Raw genomic sequence first — 20,109 nt, 5'->3', positions numbered from 1 at the left:
CGCTCTCCAACGACCCCGCCACTACTGGGCACGCCGTTTGAGAACCACTGACCTAGTGTGTCCAGCAAACATTGGTGCAGTGGATCTCTATCTAGCTGTGATCGTCCTCCGCTCTTAGCACTGACAAGACTGCAGGTGTCTGAGCTCTGAGCTGCCGTGCTCCGGTTTGAATTCCTATTCCCTTCCCTCTACCACTCGCCCTTGCTCGGAGGCACAGAAGGCCTTTACCTTAAAACTATAGAGGGCTCACACACACTGTAAAGGAAGTCAGGAAGAGAAGGGGGGGACAGGGATCTGAAAGAGACACAAACAGATCACACCCTAGTTCTCTGCCTGCCTGCCTGCTGTGGCAGACGCCAGTTACAGTCTTATCAAGTAATAAATAAGGCAACTAAGACATTTTTGTTTGTTATTCTTTGTGTGTGATATTTTTCAGGACTCGGGACACAAAGCTTAAACTGTTTTTTTTTGTTTTATTTTTTATTTTTTTCAGCTGGAAATTAAATTAAGTAGATAATTTCAAATCTAGCATATTCATTCAGCAACTTCCAAGTGTCTTATTTTAAGACGGCATCATGGTGAAAGCCGTCTTAAAATAAGCATTCTAAAAACAGCACCATCTGCTTAGAGTTTGGTGAAAATATAGAAGATTGAGGTCAAGGCAACATTTCTGTCGATTTCGCAGAGGGTCGGGAGAACCAGTGGTTCTCAAAGTCGGGATTTTTCAAAAATAGCAGATCTACAAGCTTGTATATCTGCTATTTTTGAATAGCCAAAGAAATCTTAGAATGACACAGATGCGTTCCCGGACCTATAGTCCGGGAACGCATAGTATAAGTTCTCCTCAGAAAAGGAGATGCTAGGTTTCAAGTGGTTAACGTAAAAAAATAATAATAAATCAATCAATAAATCACACACAGATTTGTCGCCCCCCTACCCCCTCCCCCTGTAGTAACTCTTAAGGACCCCCCCTAGGGGTCCCGGACCCCCTGTTGAAGACCCCCCCTGCTCTAGCAAGTTGCCTACAATTTCACACGTCGCCCCCCCATACTCAGCCACTATGCCAGCTCCCACCTCCTCTCCTCGTTTTAGAATCACAGGAGAGCTTGACTTTTCATCTGGTCGTGTCAAAGCCACAGGCTGAACGACGCAGAGAGAGACATGGTAGCGTTTGGGTAGTACTGTATAGTAGGAATGCCTGGCTCATGGGCCACATCCCAGGTGCCTGCCCTTGCGCTTGAGTTTCAGCAGTGTAAGTAACTTAAGTAGATTTACTCAAGTACTGTACTTAACTCATTGGGTGCCAGGATTGCCAGAATTATTTCAGAATTGATTCTGAAAAGGGCCAGAGTTTTTTTCACAGAAAACAAAAAGTGCTTAGGAAGCGAGATACAGCCCTTTTCAGTTCTAAGTTAAACAAGGAGTGGATGGAGCTGCACATCTTCAGATAATGATATCTTGGTTCTGAACATTTTTTTTCCCAAAAAAAAAAAAAAAAAAAATATTTTTTATTTTATTTATTTTTTTACTATTTTTTCAAAAACACGTCAAACACGTTAATGGCACCCAGCGCCATAGCGGTAAAAACACGTGAAACACGTTAATGGCACTCAGTGAGTTAAGTACAATTTTGAGTTTTTATTTTTTTCCTTTACTGGAGTATATCCAATTTTCTGTACTTTTACTTCTACTCCACAGCATTTTAGAGGCAAATGTCATGGTGCGTTCACACGGGCAGATTAAAAGATACAAAAATACACCGCATCTTTGTCACTGTGTTGCTTTGTATCCGTGTTGCTCAACGCGGTCGCTGAGGTCATCAAACGTGCATCGTGAATCGGAGCTACAGTTGTAGCTTTGTATCTGGAAGTTGAACCCAGCTCAGCTTGAATTTGTAGCTTTGTAGCTTTGTAGCTTTGTCGCTGTAGCTACAGCTACAAACGTCGGATGTATCTTTGTATATTCATGTCGCTGGTTTCCATTGAAAATGAATGGTAGCATGTATCTTTTAACCCATTGAGACCTGAAGCCGATTCTACATGTCTCCTAAATCTCAGTATTCTGAAAAACGCATGTTTCTATATCAGTGGTGCTCAATCTTTTTCATGTCAAGGACCCCCAAAATGATATGTATTTGGCCGCGGACCCCCATCAAAATATGTTGTTCCAGGGACCCCAGAAGCAAAGATTTGAGTTGAAAATGTTCGCTTTAAAAATATATATATTCAAAGATTTGCACACATTTTCACGATTTTTCAAAAATAGCAGATCTACAAGCTCATAGCGTGGCACTTGGTGCCACGCTATGAGCTTGTAGATCTGCTATTTTTGAATAGCCCAAAGTGTAAAATAATGCTTTTTAGCTCAAATCTAAAAATGACACTGATATAGAAACATACGTTTTTAAGAATACTGTTGGGATTTAGGAGACATGTAGAATCGGCTTCAGGTCTCAATGGGTTAACTTATTTGTCATATCTGCCCCGTGTGATTTTGTTTTTAAAGCCTAAAAAAGGCAAACAGAAATGTCATTTGTATTCATACGTTCTCAATGTTGAAGGCCAAAAAAACACAATTGTAAATCATGAACCGCAGTTAATTGCTGTGTGACCGTTAACTAAATTGCTGTGATGGTGACGACGCTCTGTTGTAAAGCTCAGGTTTCTAAGCAATCAGAATGTCAGCCGAGACACATTTTATTAACCCATTTGATCTGGGAACGCGTACTGTGTCATTTTACATTTTTAGCTGTAAGCATTATTTTATACTTTGGGGCTATTCAAAAATAGCAGATATACAAGCTCATAGTGTGGCACCGAGTGCCGCGCTACGAGCTTGTTTTTTAAAGTGAACATTTTTAACTCAAATCTACAAATGTCTTCTAAATCCTAACAGTTAATTGAAAAAAAAAAACTTATGTCGCTATAATATCGGTGGTTCTCACCACCCAAAATGATATGTATTTAGCCGTGGACCCCCATCTCAAAATATTTTGTTCCAGGGACCCCCATGCAAAAGCAAAGATTTGAGTTAAAAATGTATATATATATATATTCAAAGATTTGCACACATTTTCACGATGACACGGATGCGTTCCCAGGATTGAAGGGGTTAATCAGGCATTTTGTGCTGCGGGGTAATTTAACACTACATTGTTAATAACATGGTTCACTTGATTACTTCATCATTTAATTACCGTCTACTTGCCCGCATGCTTTTTTATTTTTCCTTTTTGTCATTGAGATTTAACCGAATTAAGCCCCCCCCCCCCACTTAGTTTTATACTTCAGGACAGGGATTCTCAAACGTATTCTTCTCAAGAACGCCGAAATAAATAAATTAGTTTTCACTTAGTTTTTTATTTTGTTTTTTGTCAGTGGAAGAAAAGGTAGTCGACGGACATCTTTCGTCATAGTTTAAAGGACAACTTTGTTTTTTTTACAACCAAGGTTTATGTTTTAGCTCGTAATTAAAGTAAATAGAAGATGATTTTTTCATTTACTGCTTTCTATAGTTTTAGCAATTTTCGCCATCTTTTTTTACAGTGGGTGGGGGCATTCGGGCAGGTGGCTAAATATGTCTTTTTTTACACAATAACCCGGCGATTTCTTTATTATTATTTACAGTAGCTTTTCTAGCCCCCAATAACTCACATCTGGCCATCAAAGACCACGGGAACTTTTTTATTTTGTAAAAAAATATATATTTAGCCTATATAGACATATTTAGGCTAAATATGTCTTCTTTTTTTTAAAGATCTCGAAAATATCTAAAACTATAGAAAGTAGTAAATGAAAAAAATTAACACTCATCTTTTTTTTAACTTTAATTACAAGCTAAAACATAAACCTTGGTTGTAAAAAAACAAAGTTGTCCTTTAACCCTTTAAGACCTGGAACGCATCTCTGTCACTTTAGATTTCTTTGGCTATTCAAAAATAGCAGATCTACAAGCTCATGAGCTTGTAGATCTGCTATTTTTGAAAAGTCTTGAAATTTTTTTTTTTTTATATTTTCCAAAAAACTGTTAGGATTTAGAAAACATTTTTAAGAATTGCCTCAGGTCTTAATGGGTTAAGTGGACAATCGTGGACAAGAATGCCAATGTCCTGCTCTCTTTTACTTGGCATGGGGATTATTAATAAACTGCGGTCACACAGTGAAAGGAAGAGCATAGATGAGGCTGTTAGCACCTCGACGGGGGGTCGGGCGGAGGTAGAGGAAGTTGCCAGAGGTCGTGAACCCCCCTGGAGGATTGCACAAGCCTGTTTACCTTGCTGGTGCAGTACAGCCATTCCTCCCTTATAGCTCGTCAATCAACATACCGCCATTATACAGGTCCACGTGTTAGCTATACCCCTGTCAGCTACACACAGAGGCACACACACACACACACACACACACACACACACACACACACACACACACACACACACACATTATGTAAAATCTAGGCCTGACCTCGATTAGTCGACTAATCGATCAATCGATCGAGGGAGTCTGATTCGACTGAGAGATTGGCCTAATTTGTTATATTAATTAACTAATAGTTTGCCAAAAATAGGATATATATCATGATTTATTTGGAGAAACCAAGCAATTTGAGCTTGTAGATCTGCTATTTTTGAAAAATCGTGAAAATGTGTGCAAATCTTTGAAATATATATATTTTTAAAGCGAACATTTAACTCAAATCTTTGTTTCTGGGGGACCCTGGAACAAAATATTTTGATGGGGGTCCGCGGCCAAATACATATAATTGTGGGGGTCCTTGACATGAATAAGATTGAGCACCACTGATATAGAAACATACGTTTTTCAGAATACTGTTGAGATTTAGGAGACATGTATGATGTAGAATCGGCTTCAGGTCTTAATGGCCTTAAAGTGGTTAAAATGGGTCTCTACTACCAGGGCCTGGGCTTTTTTTTTAGTTGCAGCAAAAAGATGAGCCTCTAAAAACAAAACGTGATGTTTTCCCAGCCCAGCCGCAGTCACAGTGGGCGTCGGAGAAGGGTTTAAAAATAGGCCGGCTGTTGTTTGGCTTGAGAAGAGAATCCATGTTCAGACTGAGCTCTCCTAGTCTCCCAATTAGTGCTGTGGTGTTGATGTACAGTAAAGCACCGGGTCATTTTAAACGCCGTTGCTGTCGGGGGGAGGGGGGGGGAACCTCTCATCTCCCGTATTCTAACTTTGTTGTGTTTTTTGCCCTCGTAAATTAACCTATTAAGACCTGAGGCCGATTCTACAAATGTCATCAAAATCGGTTTAATGAAAAACGCAATGTTGCTTTATCAGTGGTGCTCCAACTTTTCCATGAAAAAAAGCTATTTTTGAATAGCCAAAGTGTAAAATAAGGCAGATCCACACAAGCTCGCCGCGCTTCGAGCTTGTGGATTTCGCTTTTGTTATTTTTGAATTTGAATTCTGAAAAGTAAAATTTCTTTTTGGGACTTAATGAGGTCTCTTTCCACCCAACAGAGACGGTATGAAAACACTCTGATGTTGTTTCAACCGAACACTGGCTTTTCTCTCTGGTTCCTTTCCTCTAAACCTTTTGTGCGTCATTTTTGCCATCCTTAAAGTTCTGGGTGTAAATTCAACTCTGAACTTTTGAACCCATTAAGACCTGAGTGCCGATTCTATACATTTCTTCCAAAGTGAAACACTTTTGTTGCTACGATATCGGTGGTTCTCAAACTTTTTTTATTTCGAGGATCCCCAAAATGATATGTATTTGGCCGCGGACCCCCATCTCAAAACACATAGTTCAAGTGATCCCCCCCCCCCAGCAGCAAAGCTTTGAGATTTAGATCTTCGCTTTATATGTGTACATATTCACAGATTTGCACACATTTTCACGATTTTTCACGAATAGACAAAGTATAAAATAATGGTTCAAGTGGTTCAAATCTAAAATCACAGATGCTTTCCTGGTCTTAACCACACAAAAGCCCTATTTTATAAAATGTTATACTACGATCTACAAGCTCAGAATGATCTTATGTAGATCGGCTATTTTCAAAACATTTTTGAAAAACATTGCGCAACATTCTTTGCCTAATATGACACGATGCCCAAAATAGCGACACCAGGTTGAAAGGGATTTAAATACAAAGAGTCATAGTTTTTAGCACGTTGACAGTGTCTCTGCATAAGGTTTCAACTTTGTTTTTTTGAATCAGGGGGAATCCCTTTGTCTCTATAGAGGGCCTGGCATTGGTCAGTTTACAGGAGAGAACGTCCCGGTTCAAACCCCAGCCAGGGTGAAAAACAAGTGACTTGAATGTGTGTGACAGTGTAGATTAACTATTGACCCTAAACCTCAGGGCTTTGAACATGAGCTGAGTCATAACTCTGATGAACTGTACCGGCCACAGTGTCTCACTTCCTGTCTGCCGATTGGCCGTAGTTTACTGTTCTGTAACCCTTCAATCCGGGAACGCATTATTTTACACTTTGGTCTATTCAAAAATAGCAGATATACAAGCTTGTAGAGCTTGTAGATCTGCTATTTTTGAAAAATCTTGAAAGTTTTTGACCATCTTTATCTAAAATCTTAGCTTCTGGGGGGTCCCTGGAACTAAATATTTTCAGATGAGGGTCCGCGGCCAAATACATCTCATTGTGGATGGTCATTGACATGAAAAGGTTTATAGCAACATACGTTTTTCAGAAAACTATTAGGATTTAGAAGGCATTTGTAGAATCCCCAGAAGCAAAGATTTGAGTTACAAATGTTTGCTTAAAAAATATATATATTCAGATTTGCATCTGAATTTTTAGATTCATGCATAAAATAATGGTGGTTAACACGGACAAAGGCCAGAACGACTGATATTATGCGTTTGTTCTGATGCCCGCTGCTGTGGTACATTAAATGCTCTGAAACCTGAGCACAGATTGTTCCTTCTGATGATCGTGTGGCTAACACGAGGCTGGTAGAGTTGCACGTTTTGTTCTTCTGCATAACTTATACACGTTGGTACCTCGGACTCGGTCGTGAATTTTTAAGCTGTTGAATGCTTTTTAAAATGTATTTATTTACGTGTGTGGTTCAAAAATAAAAAAAGGTTGAGTGGCAAACATTATCTTGTTGTCATAAGCCCCTGTTTGCTACAGAGCTTTCTACATTTATCTGAAACTGTGGTGGGATCCCATGGCGGGGGTAACTTCTGGGGTTGGGACTACAGAAATCCATTTCTAACTCATGATGTATTGTAGGTGGATTTGATAGGTGAGATCTTCAAATCCATTTCAGCTTATCTAGACCTAGAGACCATATTGTGATCTCATTGGTACACAGTGTTCTGTATGTAAATAGGGGTCAAAGTATTGGAACACGAGATGTGTTTAGTATGTGCTAGTACTTAGAGAAGGACTCTTAAGCAAGGCACCTGTATTTGGGGCTGGGTCCATTGAATTCCAGGTGTAAAGTTATGTGACAACCAAGTTGTTTACATTCAAGTCCATTGCAGTTTTTTTTCTTTCTTTGGAAAGAATTCATGGAAAATGTAGGCTAGTCTACACGTCATTGTAGGGGGAAGGGGAGTGGTTGATTGTTGTGTGATTAAATATTGATCCTGACTTCAAGGCATTCAAAGTCAATAACTCTGACAGACTGCTTCTTTATCACCAGGTGTGAATATGTCATTATATGCAGAGTTTCTAACGTGCGTGCGTGTTCAGTTAAACTATTCCCTAGACCAGTAAGATTTAAATGATAATATAACGTTAAAATAAAAAAAGTTTCCCTTGTGATACCCAAGAAATCGGACCGTTAACTCATTGAGTGCCATTAACGTGTTTCACGTGTTTTTACCGCTATGGCGCTGGGTGCCATTAACGTGTTTGACGTGTTTTTGAAAAAATAGTTTCAATTTTTTTTTTTTTTTTTTTGAAAAACATGTTCAGAACCCAAGATATCATCATCTGAAGATGTGCAGTTCCATCCAATCCTTGTTTAACTTAGAACTGAAAAAGGCTGTATCTCGCTTCCTAAGCACTTTTTGTTTTCTGTGAAAAAAACTTTTCAGAATCAATTCTGAAATAATTCTGGCAATCCTGGCACTCAGTGAGTTAAGGAGGGAATCGTTAAGGAGACGGAATCATTACAAATCCTAAAGGATCCCCAAACCATACCGTAGACACAAGAGGTTAAAGGTAAATGAATTGAAAAGCCGTGGGATTGCAGCACTGTGATTTGCTAAGCCCTTGCGGACGGGAGGGACTTCTTCGCCTCGTGCTGCTCAACCTCAACCTGCCTCCCAGATAGCAGATGTGTGTCAGTGACATTCTCTCTTCAAAACTGCTCGGGCTGCTTTGCGCTAAGCAACCATGCACTAATGACTCATCACACACAGCTGAAAATAGCCATTCCCATGCCACGGGTATAAATCTATATACGATACGCTTGCCGTTAGGCCTTTACATGAGTCAGTTACATAACGTGGGCTGCTTGCTGGTAAAGATGTGATATGCTGTTATTTATGCCAATTTGTTCAGAAATGACGGCCGTGCAGTGAGGCGAGCTGGTTTGCTGTCTTCGGGATGCGTGGGGGGGAAGCATCCGTTTGTTCTGATCAGGATGCTGGTGTCTATGAGTCCCATACCAGGGTTTTTTCAAGCTCCAGACCCCAAAACATTATATCCGGTGTCTACCGGGGATCCAATCGTATAAAAATGCATTAAGAATTATACATTTAACTCTTTGATAAGACCGGGGAAAGCATCATCTGTGTCATTTTTAATTTCTTTGGCTATTGAAAAATAGCAGATCTACAAGCTCGTAGCGCGGCACAGAGTGCCACGCTACGATCTTGTAGATCTGCTATTTTAGAAAAATCGTGAAAATGTGTGCAAATCTTTGAATATATATTGTTTAAAGCGAACATTTTTAACTCTATTCTTTGCTTCTGGGGGGTCCCTGGAACAACATATTTTGAGATGGGGGTCGGCGGCCAAATAAATATAATTTTTGGGGTCCTTGACATGAAAAGGTTTAAGCACCACTGATATAGAAACATACGTTTTTTTAGAAAACTGTTGGGATTTAGAAGGCATTTGCAGAATCGGCTTCAGGTCTTTATGGGTTAAGAATTATACATTTAAGCTCTATTTAATAGTGAAAATAAAATAGCATTGCGATGCGTTGTAAGCTTGTAGATCTGCTATGTTCATCATTTATTTATTTTTATGTAAAAAGAAATGTTTTGGGGGACGGGTTGAAAGAATGAGATTTTTTTTATTTAGTAAGTGGGATATTTACTCAGAACACAACCCATAAGAATTGGTCTGCTGTGACCGAAAAATGGGTCCCGGCCACACTTTTTGGGAAATTATATAAATATATATATACCTATATCTACTGTACTAGTTGTGGCCTTGCTGAATGCAGCTGGAAAGAGAAGGATGCAGGTCACAGTGTAATGACTGTATGTGGATGTTCTGTGGAGAAGGAAACGGGTGACAGTGTAATAATGATTGTCTATGGCTGTTCTGTGTATTTCAGCTGCTGGAGCTGTTCGACAGCGAGGACCCCAGGGAGAGGGACTTCCTCAAGACCATCTTGCATCGGATCTACGGGAAGTTCCTGGGTCTGCGAGCCTTCATCCGGAAGCAGATCAACAACATCTTCTTGCGGTGAGAGAGACACATGCATGGATTACAGTACCTCTGAAGTAAAAAAAAGAAATGAGACCACTACTGCATCAAAAGTAATCGACAAACTATACTATAGAAAATGTTCAAACATTGGCCAATAGAAAGAAACATAAGAATACATAAGAAAAGGCAACAATTGTGAAAATATCAGATCTCACAACGTGAGGCATTTTGAGCATGTAGATCTGCTATTTTTTTTACAATGTTTATCCGTGAAACCAGGTCTAAACTAAATGCAATAGCTCAATAGCTCAGCTCAAGTCCAAGTGCTTGTCAGGGTGGGGTGGTCCCCAGTTCAAATAGGGTTATTTTTTGGGGGGGGTCGGAGTTGGAGAACCACTGCTCTAGTGCATTTGTTCTCAAAAGTGGGTTCCGGGGACCCCCAGGGGTCCTTGGTATGGGAGGGGGTACCAGGGGGTCCCCAGCAAAATGTGTTAATATACCATCACAATCATTTTTATTTTATACTTTGGCTATTAAAAAACAAAAAATCTAGAAGAACATTTTTAACACCAATCTTTGCTTTTGGGGGGATCCCTGGAACAAACTATTTTCAGATGGGGGTGGGGGGTCCGCGGCCAAATACCTCAATTTGGGGGTCCTTGCTACAAAACGGGTTTGAGAATTACTGCTCTAGTGCAGTGACAGATATTGCCCTGCTTCCCCCAAATGGACCTGCTATTTGGAAGCCCATGAGGGTCCCCGGACCCCAACTTTAGACCCACTGGTGTAGCAGAGTGTTTCTAGTGAGCCAACATGCACACAATATCAGCACCCTGACTCTGTTTGACCAGAATGGAACAGAGCCTTCATTAGTATCATTGGTAACACCTGTGAATGTCTTCATAATATGGCTGCTGTGAATAGAGCCTATTGCAGCACTGTGATTTGCTAAGCCATGTAACACGACCAATGAACGGTGTTCCTCTGAGGGGGGTCTGGGGACGTGTTGAGCCAGAGAACTCATTGCTCTCTGTACAGACGGACCACCCTTTAAGCTGCGACAACAGACGGCATAACTCCAGAGCAAACACTCCGGGTCCCTCGCATCATCGACAGACAGGGACGCGTTTAACCCCTTAAGACCGGGAACGCATCTGTGTCATTTTTTTTATTTGAGCTAAAAAAAAAGCATTATTTTACACTTTTGGCTATTCAAAAATAGCAGATATACAAGCTCGTAGATCTGCTATTTTTTGAAACATTGTGAACATTTTTGAAAATCTTTGAATATATATATTCTTTTTTAAGCGAACATTTCTATCTCAAATCTTTGCTTCTGGGGGGTCCCTGGAACAAAATATTTTGAGATGGGGGTGGGGGGGGGTCCGCGGCCAAATACATATAATTTTGGGTGGTCCTTGACAATCATGAAAAAGTTTTGAGAACCACTTATATAGCAACATTAAGGCCTCAGGCCTTAATGGGTTAATCGTTGTCACCCTGGTTGCTGTGATACAGAGGGATTTAGACCGGCTGGCGCGCAAAAAAAAAAAACAGGGGGCACTCGACGTCACTTCCAACTGGCAAAGTGGCACCGAAGACAACGGATGTTTCCACTTTGACCATCTGCTGGCCGAGGGGTTAAAAATAGTGCCACAGTTGCCAAGCGCTGCTGCTTTCCAATGGGCACCGGCTTACTGTGCCACCCCCGGCCTGTTGAACATGGGGGTGACTCGTAGAACAAGTGGTTCTGAAACCCTTTCATGTCAAGAATGACCCCCGAGTTTGGCAGCAGCCCCATTGGTGGAAAAAGTACTCACAATAAAAGTCCAGAATTCAAAATTTACTTGAGTAAAAGTACAAAAGTATTAGTATCAAAATGTACTTAAAGTACCAAAATGTTTGAAAATAGCCTATATACTGTATATATAAAATAGGGCTAAGTGGTCAATGTGTGTTTTACAAGATAATAATTGCAAAGTAACTAGTAACTCAAGTTTTTAAATAATTGTAGTGGAGTAAAAGTACAATATTTGCCTCGGAGATGTAGTGGAGTAGAAGTAAAAGTACTGAAAATTGGAAATACTCCAGTAAAGTAAAAAAGGCCTCAAAGTTGTACTTAAGTACAGTACTTGAGTACATGTACTTAGATACTTTACACCACTGAGCAGACCCCCGTCTCAAAATTGTGTGTGTGTGTGTGTGTGTGTGTGTGTGTGTGTGTGTGTGTGTGTGTGTGTGTGTGTGTGTGTGTGTGTGTGTGTGTGTGTGTGTGTGTGTGTGTGTGTGTGTGTGTGTGTGTGTGTGTGTGTGTGTGTGTGTGGTGTTTTTGTGCTCTTGCAGGTTCATCTATGAGACGGATCACTTCAACGGCGTGGCTGAGCTCCTGGAGATCCTGGGAAGGTCAGTGGATTAAAAAAAATAGAAAAAATATATCCGCACACCGTCTTGAATACCGTCAGAATCAAACGTGAAAAGTTTGAATATGAACGGATCAAACTACAACTCGTGCTCACATCAGGTGTCTACAGTAAGAACTACATAATCCATTTACACAAACATCAATATCAATCAAAAACAACGTCCCAAAAGGCTACACAAAGTGACATGTAATACAAAATCAGTCAAAAAGCATTTGTACACTCTCAGAGGTCCATTTGGACCCTAGGTATTTGACTTTACAGTAGTAGGTATTTAGGTTTTTAGTTAGGCATAAAGTAGGTATGGTATTCTCAGCCTTATCTCACCCAATTTAGAATACATATGCACAGACCTAGTCTGTGCATATGTACGGCGAGTTCCACGGTGGGCGTAACCGATTGCAACCAGGAAGCAGAGCAGTACCCTCAACTAAATTTACGATTCTGTGCCTATCATTACATAACTCAAACGGCGCTGAGTAGGCTGAAGCGATCGTCACAACGTTCGGGACGGCAACTCGCTCGCTCAGTGGTCCCTCACGTGGCTCCTGCTCGCTTGAGACTGTGCGCCTCCGAAATGGTTTAGTCAATGGAGGAGATGCGAGGCGGCCATGCACGGAATTTTCGGGTTTTCCAGTTGTCTATGCACGGAATGACACTCCGTGCAATGTATACTCAGTTGTGTGAGATTGGGTTGGGTATTCTTCAACCAATTTTTTTTAGGCAGTTGCATGTTCTCTTCTGTATTTGTATTGTTTTTATATGTGTGGACTGATGGAAGAAAATAGCTAAATCCTGCATGTTTACATGAATGAGATAATGTTCAGCTGAATTCACGTTCATATATTGAATGTTCATTAATGTGCATTGTCCCGTCTGAATAAACAACTAAAGTCAAGTAAAGTTGTAAATAATAACATAGTTTCATCGTGTGTGTGTGTGTGTGTGTGTGTGTGTGTGTGTGTGTGTGTGTGTGTGTGTGTGTGTGTGTGTGTGTGTGTGTGTGTGTGTGTGTGTGTGTGTGTGTGTGTGTGTGTGTGTGCGCTGCAGTATCATCAATGGCTTTGCGCTGCCTCTGAAGGCGGAACACAAGCAGTTCCTGATGAAGGTGCTCATCCCCATGCACACTGCTAAAGGACTGTCGCTGTTCCACGCACAGGTAGGCCTGGCAGGCAATAATTACGTCATCACCTAATCACAATTATTTGAGATAATCACTCATTGTTTTTACATCATTCTCAAAATTGTTTCCATGTTGAAAATCTTTCATGCATTCATTAAAAAAAAACCTTGAAATTGTGAATATGAAATGATTAAATGTGGCCTATTTTGGCCATGGTATACATTATTAATTTTGATTATTGGAATTGATCGTTGTCAGTCATTTCTTTCTGTATATTTAAGTCATTTGGCATATCTGTCCCGTGCATTTTTTTGTTTACAAAGTCTAAAAGTCAAACGGAAAAGAAAACACAATGAAATCGTTAATCGCAATTATTTGTATGACAGTTAATCGTCAAGTAAAAGTTTACAAACTAAACCGTCCTCACATTATTTTCATAGAGTTTATTCTGTTGATTATCAAATCAATCAGAAGTATGTTGTTGTTTTTTTCAACCAATTAACAAATCGATGACTGAATCGATTATTCTGATTAAGCATTTGTGTTTATACTTTGTCGTACACAGGTGTTATGCAATATTAGTAGTATAGTATATCGTCCATGTATCGTATCATAAACCATGTATTGTGATGCGCATCACTGTTTAAATGCATCATTAAACCCCTAATAAAATACATGTACTGTGAGCTCTGTCTGAGCTGAAGGAGAGCTGTGACGAAGCACTGCGGTGACATCTAGTGGCTGTGACGTGAAATAAGCCTTAATACTGTGACAGGTTCTAACGTTGTTGTTGTTGTTCAGCTGGCCTACTGCGTCGTCCAGTTCCTGGAGAAGGACCCCACACTCACTGAGCCGGTGAGCTGTCTTGTTTGTTCTTCTTATAAGGCCTTTTTTACTGGTGATAGAATGCATACTATTTCTATCTATTTAACCCGTTAAGACCTGGAACCGTGTCATTTTTAGATTTGAGCTAAGAAAGCATTATTTTACACTTTGGGCTATTCAAAAATAGCAGATATACAAGCTCATAGCGTGGCATCGAGTGCCGCGCTACGAGCTTGTAGATCTGCTATTTTTGAAAAATCGTGAAAATGTGTGCAAATCTTTGAATATATATATTTTTAAAGCGAACATTTTTAACTCAAATCTTTGCTTCTGGGGGGTCCCTGGAACAAAATATTTTGATGGGGTCCGCGGCCAAATACATATCATTTTGGGGGTCCTTGACATGAAAAAGTTTGAGCACCACTGATATAGAAACATACGTTTTTTCAGAATACTGTTGGGATTTAGGAGACCTGTAGAATCGGCTTCAGGTCTCAATGGGTTAATGGCCCTTACATTGGGTGCGTTCAGAAATACGCTCTAAGAATCCTATTTCAGAGTGCACTGTTTTTTTTCCCGTAAATTAATGCCCTACTTGATCATACTACCGTGCCGCACAAAAGTATCAAAAGTAACAGATCTACAAGCTCGAAACGCGGCGAGAAGCGACGCGTTTCAAGCTTGTAGATCTGTTACTTTTGATACTTTTGAATTTGAATTCTGAAAAGTAACAGTTTTGGACATATGAGGTTTCCACCCGACAGACGATATATAGAAAATTAAAACCATGTAGAACAGCTATTTTCATCATGCGACTTCGGCACTTACCTAAGTATAAATCCAACCTTTACACACTCTCACCATAACGTATGGTTTCTGTCATAATATGATTATTATGTTATTTATTATCACGTTCCTCTCGATTTATTTGCAGGTAATCCGTGGACTGTTGAAGTTTTGGCCTAAAACCTGCAGCCAGAAGGAGGTACAGTATTGTGTCTGACATGAAATCTACAATCTGGCACTTATTTTGATAAATACAATGTTATTTTAACCGATCTGTAATATGTTAATACGATATAGCTAGTACATCTGTATGGTAGAGCTTTGAAATTAGAAACCACTTTAGAACCACTGGTTTACACCGTCGGTCTCTTGTCCAATCAGGTGATGTATCTGGGGGAAATAGAGGAGATTTTGGACGTCATTGAGCCCACACAGTTCAAGAAAATTGAGGAGCCGTTGTTCAAGCAAATCTCTAGATGCGTGGCCAATCCCCACTTCCAGGTATGCTGAGCGCATGCACACACACACACACACACACACGCACACGCACACGCACACACTTGCATCTTGTGTACGTGTACCGTAGAGTAAAAATATGTATCTGTTATCTACTATATCTTAGTGTGTTTATGTGGTGAAATAATGAATGAATGTCGTGCTTATATTAACCACATGAACCCTAACTGTCCCTATTCTTATCACTAGACCATACCCGGTGAAGGGCGCAGACGAAAGTCGTTGCAAACGTGGGGTTAATGCACGTCCTGTCGCGCGGTTTCTCCCCCGCGCGCGTCCCGTCGTGGCACCCCCCCCCCCCCCCCGGTCGCTCCCGTCGCGGCAAGAGCCATATGAAATCCGTTTTATTTTTTTCCCAAATTCTGTTTTTTCCATTTTAATATTTCTGAATTCTGTATTTTGCTTTTTATGCTCATTTTTACCATAAAAAAAGTGTCTGGTAAGTGGAAATGAATAAATGTTCAAGATATAACAGTCCATACATGTCTCTAAATCTACACAATTCCAAATCTTTAATATTTGCAAATTATATGCAAACATAGAACAGTATATAAGTACATTAAATAGCACCAATATAGGCTTGCTATTTTAATATAGCAAAATATAAATATAAAAACGGATATATAAATACTATGTTGTTATAGTTCTCTATATATATATATATATATATATATAAAAATTTGCTATATAAAATAGCAAAATAGGCTTGCTATTTTCTGTTGCCCTGCAGCAGGCTTGAGTATATTTTTTGATGGCATTTTACACCACTAACAACATTAATCAGAGAATCACACGTCTTTGTCACAACTCGTGTTTTGTCTTTTTGTAGTTTTATTTTTAACCAACACAGTACAAAGTACTGGACACACAGATGACACACAGGTCATAGATGACACAGGTCATAAACCTGGAAATACAGGAAAATAAACATTGTATTACCATATATTCATAGCATATATGATTCACAATTAAACAGCAGGTAATGTAGCACTGTCTATCACAGTAGAACCGAAATAGCAGAAAATGACTACAATAGCCATGAGGCATTCTGAACCATGAGCCAACAACGCGTCGCCCCAGCTACCATTAAGTTAGTGTCCAAGTTACAATACACAAAATACACCAAAATAATACTTTTCAATGGACTACTTGGGTAGCATTGATAATATTAACCACAGTAAGGTTCATAAAGTTTGTTGATGAAATGTTTACATTGTTGATTAAGTCACGATGACGACGTTAGCATTAGCGTTAGCCGCATGCTAGCGCCAAACGTCCGTTAGCTTAGCATCACGCTAACGGCTCATATTAAGTTGGTTTGGCTAATAAACATTAATCCCAACTAACGCCAACACAGTAATGGATGTAAACATACACAGACATGCTTTGGACATTATTATCAGGCTATGTAGTCAGCCTGTGGCCATGTTTCCCATTCAACCCGGAAAAAAACCCTACGTCCGCTGCCACTACTGCTCCCGGTTTGGCTACAATGGGAAACATGGCCACAGGCTGACTAAATAAGCGATTTAAACGGGTAGTTTCGCTGGCGACCTAAAATATTATGCAGGCGACCAAACCTTAAACATCCGTGCGGTTTAGAATCTACCATTAGTTTTGGGATACGATGTATACAAAAGGGCAAACAGCGGAGCCTTGGCGGACGTTCGCCCGATCCTGGAAGAGAACGACATAGAACCGTTCTTTATGGAGCTAATGTGCATCGTGTGTGGAGAAACAAATCTGGAGTGTTTACTTTCCACAGCAGAGAGTGGGCGGGGTCTATGGTGTAGCGTCGGCGTCGGTGTTGCCATGTCCGCCGATTGTAAGCGCTTTAGGGCCAATGTTGGTGTTATAGGGTTCGTTTGGTTTGGCCTCGTTTTCATAGACCTCGCTGCTTGTTTCTCTCGCGAAACCTGGCACACAACGACGCATGCGCAGTTTGATCAAGAGTCCACCCTACCACCAACCACCACCACCAACCACCAACCACCACCGTGAGCTTACTAGAATTATAATAGGATGTCATAATAGGCCAACATTAACAGAACATTGCAGATAACTTATAGCATTGGTTCTCAAAGTGGGGTCCGGGGACCCCCAGGGGTACTTGAGGGGGTTCCAGGGGGTCCCCAGCTAAATGGTGGACAGGAACCAAATGGACCCTTATGGGTCTGTAACTCTGAGAGTGTACAAATGGAACCAAATGGACCCTAACGGGTCCATTTGGTTCCATTTGTACACTCTCAGAGTTAAATTAACATTGATTTTACAATGTGAATTGGGGTCCCAGAGATATAAATGCCATTAAATGGGGGTCTGTAGCCTAATGCATGTTAAACTGGGGGTCCTTGAGATTAAAATGGTTGAGCCGTGAAAATCTTCTCTTATGGGGGTCCCTGGCTTAACTTTCCAAATGGGGGTCCGCGGGCTAATAAGTGTCGATTTGGGGGTCCTTGGCATGAAAAAGTTTGAGAACCACTGGCTTATAGATACTGTAACTGTTGCAAAGAGGTTTTGGGGGGAAAAGTAACGGCAAAGTATAGATCCCTGGGGGACCCCAGTCAACGAAGTATATAGGGTTCAAGTGGTTAAAGTTCAGGTGTTGCTATTATTTTGCACAGAGTGTTATTTTAGTGTTTTTTTGACCGCAGTGCCTCTCCTCCCCTGCAGGTGGCCGAGCGAGCGCTGTATTTCTGGAACAACGAGTACATTCTCAGCCTGATCGAGGAGAACATCGACAAGGTCCTACCAATTATGTTTGGCAGCCTGTACAGGATCTCCAAAGAACACTGGAATCCGTATGTATTCTGTTTCCGGGTGCTTTTGTCAGTCACGCCACGCTGATTTGTCAAAAGCTTTGTTTACAACTGAGCTGAGAACTTGTTAACCACATGAACCCCTTGTGTCCCTATTCTGGGGTTTGTTATAATAGGCAAAGATTCCTCAGAAAAAATAGGCCAACATTCACAGCGAAAATAGCCAAGCTTAACGTTGGAGATCAGCTATTTTCAGTGAATAGATTTGGTGCAGAGGGGGAAAAAAAGGAGGGGGCTAAATACAAACCCCTGGGGGACACTGTAGTACAGGGGTCTTCAACAGGGGGTCCGGGACCCCTAGGGGGTCCTCAGAGCTACTACAGGGGGTCCGCCAATTCTTTGTGTGATAGGATTTTTTTTTTTTACATTAACCGCTTGAACCCTAGAATTCCTTTTTCTGAGGGGAACATTAGCCGAAAATAGCAGATCTACAAGCTCTCAACGCCTCACCTATAGCCTTTTTGGCAAAGAGGCTATAGGTGTAGAGGGAAAAAAGAGCAGACTAAGTAAAAAAATAAAATACATCTGAAACACAATTTTATCCAATATAGAGTAGGGGGTCCCTGCTTCATCTCTCTCTTAGCTAGGGGGTCCTTGGCCTGAAAACGTTGAAGACCCCTGAAGTATAGCGTTAATTTACGAAGGGAAAAAAAAAGATACAAGGTTTCTGCCCGACAGCAACTAAAAAAGTGAGTCATGTTTATGTTGTGCAGTCTCACTGCCAGGAAGTTACACAGGCAATCATCTGCCTGAGAACCGTGTTGGTGCGTTTCCCATTTGGCCGTAATCAGTGGTTCTTCCTGGCAAGCCATTGATTTGACTTGTCCATCATGGACTTTTCTAGCAGCAGCATTGATTTTTACTTTGTTTGGGAGTTAACGGGGTGGGGGGGGGGGTGGGGTCCTTTTAACGACCATGATGGTTTAAGACCTGACACCGATAGTACAAATGTCTTAACATTTTTATGAAACACTTATGTTGCTATAATATCAGTGGTTCTCAAACTTTTGTCAAGGACCCCCAAAATGATTTGTCTGTCGTCGTCGTCGTCGTCATCTCAAAATATTTTGTTCCAGGGACCCCAGAAGCAAAGATTTGAGTTAAACATTTATATATATATTCAAAGATTTGCACACGTTTTCACAATTTTTTCTCTTAAAAAAATAGCAGATGTACAAGCTCATAGCGTGGCACTCGGTGCTGCGCTATGAACTTGTATATCTGCTATTTTTGAATAGCCAAAGAAATCTTAAAATGACACAGATGCGTTCCCAGTCGTAATAGATTAACGTGCTCAGCATTCCCTTTCAACTGTTCATCGTGTCTTCGTGTCATTTTATTTTATAATTATTTTTAAATAATTTTTACTGAAGGATTGTCACAGCTTACAGGATAAGATAAACAGTCGTATTCGTGTCATAGTCATGTTGTGAATGGTGTTGTGTGTTGTTGTTACAGGACCATCGTAGCGCTGGTCTACAACGTGTTGAAGACACTGATGGAGATGAACAGCACCCTGTTTGACGAGCTCACAGCCTCTTACAAAGCAGACAGGCAACGGTGAGTCCATGGCCAAAATACATTTTAGTCAACTAAATGAACTGTAGATTTAGACGACTAAAATCTTATGATATTTAGTCCAGTGGTTCTCAAACGTTTTCATGTCAAGGACCCCCAAATAGACACTTATTAGCCCGCGGACCCCAATTTGAAAAGATAAGCCAGGGACCCCCAATAATAGAAGATGTTTACGGCTCTCTAGCAGTGCTTCTCAACCATTTTAATTTCAAGGACCCCCAGTTTGACATGCATTAGGCTACGGACCCCCATTTAATGGCATTTCTATCACTTGGGTCGCAATTTATATTGTAAAATCTATGTCAATTTAACTCTGAGAGTGTACAAATGGAACCAAATGGACCCTAACGGGTCCATTTGGTTCCATTTGTACACTCTCAGAGTTACAGACCCACAAGGGTCCATTTGGTGCCTAATCTATCATTTAGCTGGGGACC

At 40.6% G+C, this 20,109-nt stretch overlaps 1 protein-coding gene across 2 annotated transcripts in view; it reads left to right on the top strand.

The window, feature by feature from the left end:
* Window positions 1-20,109, top strand: part of ppp2r5a (protein phosphatase 2, regulatory subunit B', alpha isoform) — a 98,148-nt gene that overhangs the window by 75,612 nt on the left and 2,427 nt on the right. For both annotated transcript variants that reach the window (XM_084083103.1, XM_084083104.1), the window contains exons 5-12: window positions 9,511-9,641; window positions 11,949-12,008; window positions 13,076-13,184; window positions 13,950-14,003; window positions 14,908-14,958; window positions 15,141-15,260; window positions 17,949-18,076; window positions 19,553-19,654. In XM_084083103.1, the coding sequence (XP_083939229.1) occupies window positions 9,511-9,641; window positions 11,949-12,008; window positions 13,076-13,184; window positions 13,950-14,003; window positions 14,908-14,958; window positions 15,141-15,260; window positions 17,949-18,076; window positions 19,553-19,654 (755 nt within the window). The remainder of the gene's footprint in view (window positions 1-9,510; window positions 9,642-11,948; window positions 12,009-13,075; window positions 13,185-13,949; window positions 14,004-14,907; window positions 14,959-15,140; window positions 15,261-17,948; window positions 18,077-19,552; window positions 19,655-20,109) is intronic.

This window comes from Gymnoscopelus microlampas (genome assembly GCF_963454915.1).
Source record: "Gymnoscopelus microlampas genome assembly, chromosome: 16".
NCBI classification, from domain to species: domain Eukaryota; kingdom Metazoa; phylum Chordata; class Actinopteri; order Myctophiformes; family Myctophidae; genus Gymnoscopelus; species Gymnoscopelus microlampas.
Note: the sequence above shows the minus strand (reverse complement) of the source record. Positions and strands in the feature narration are given on the sequence as shown.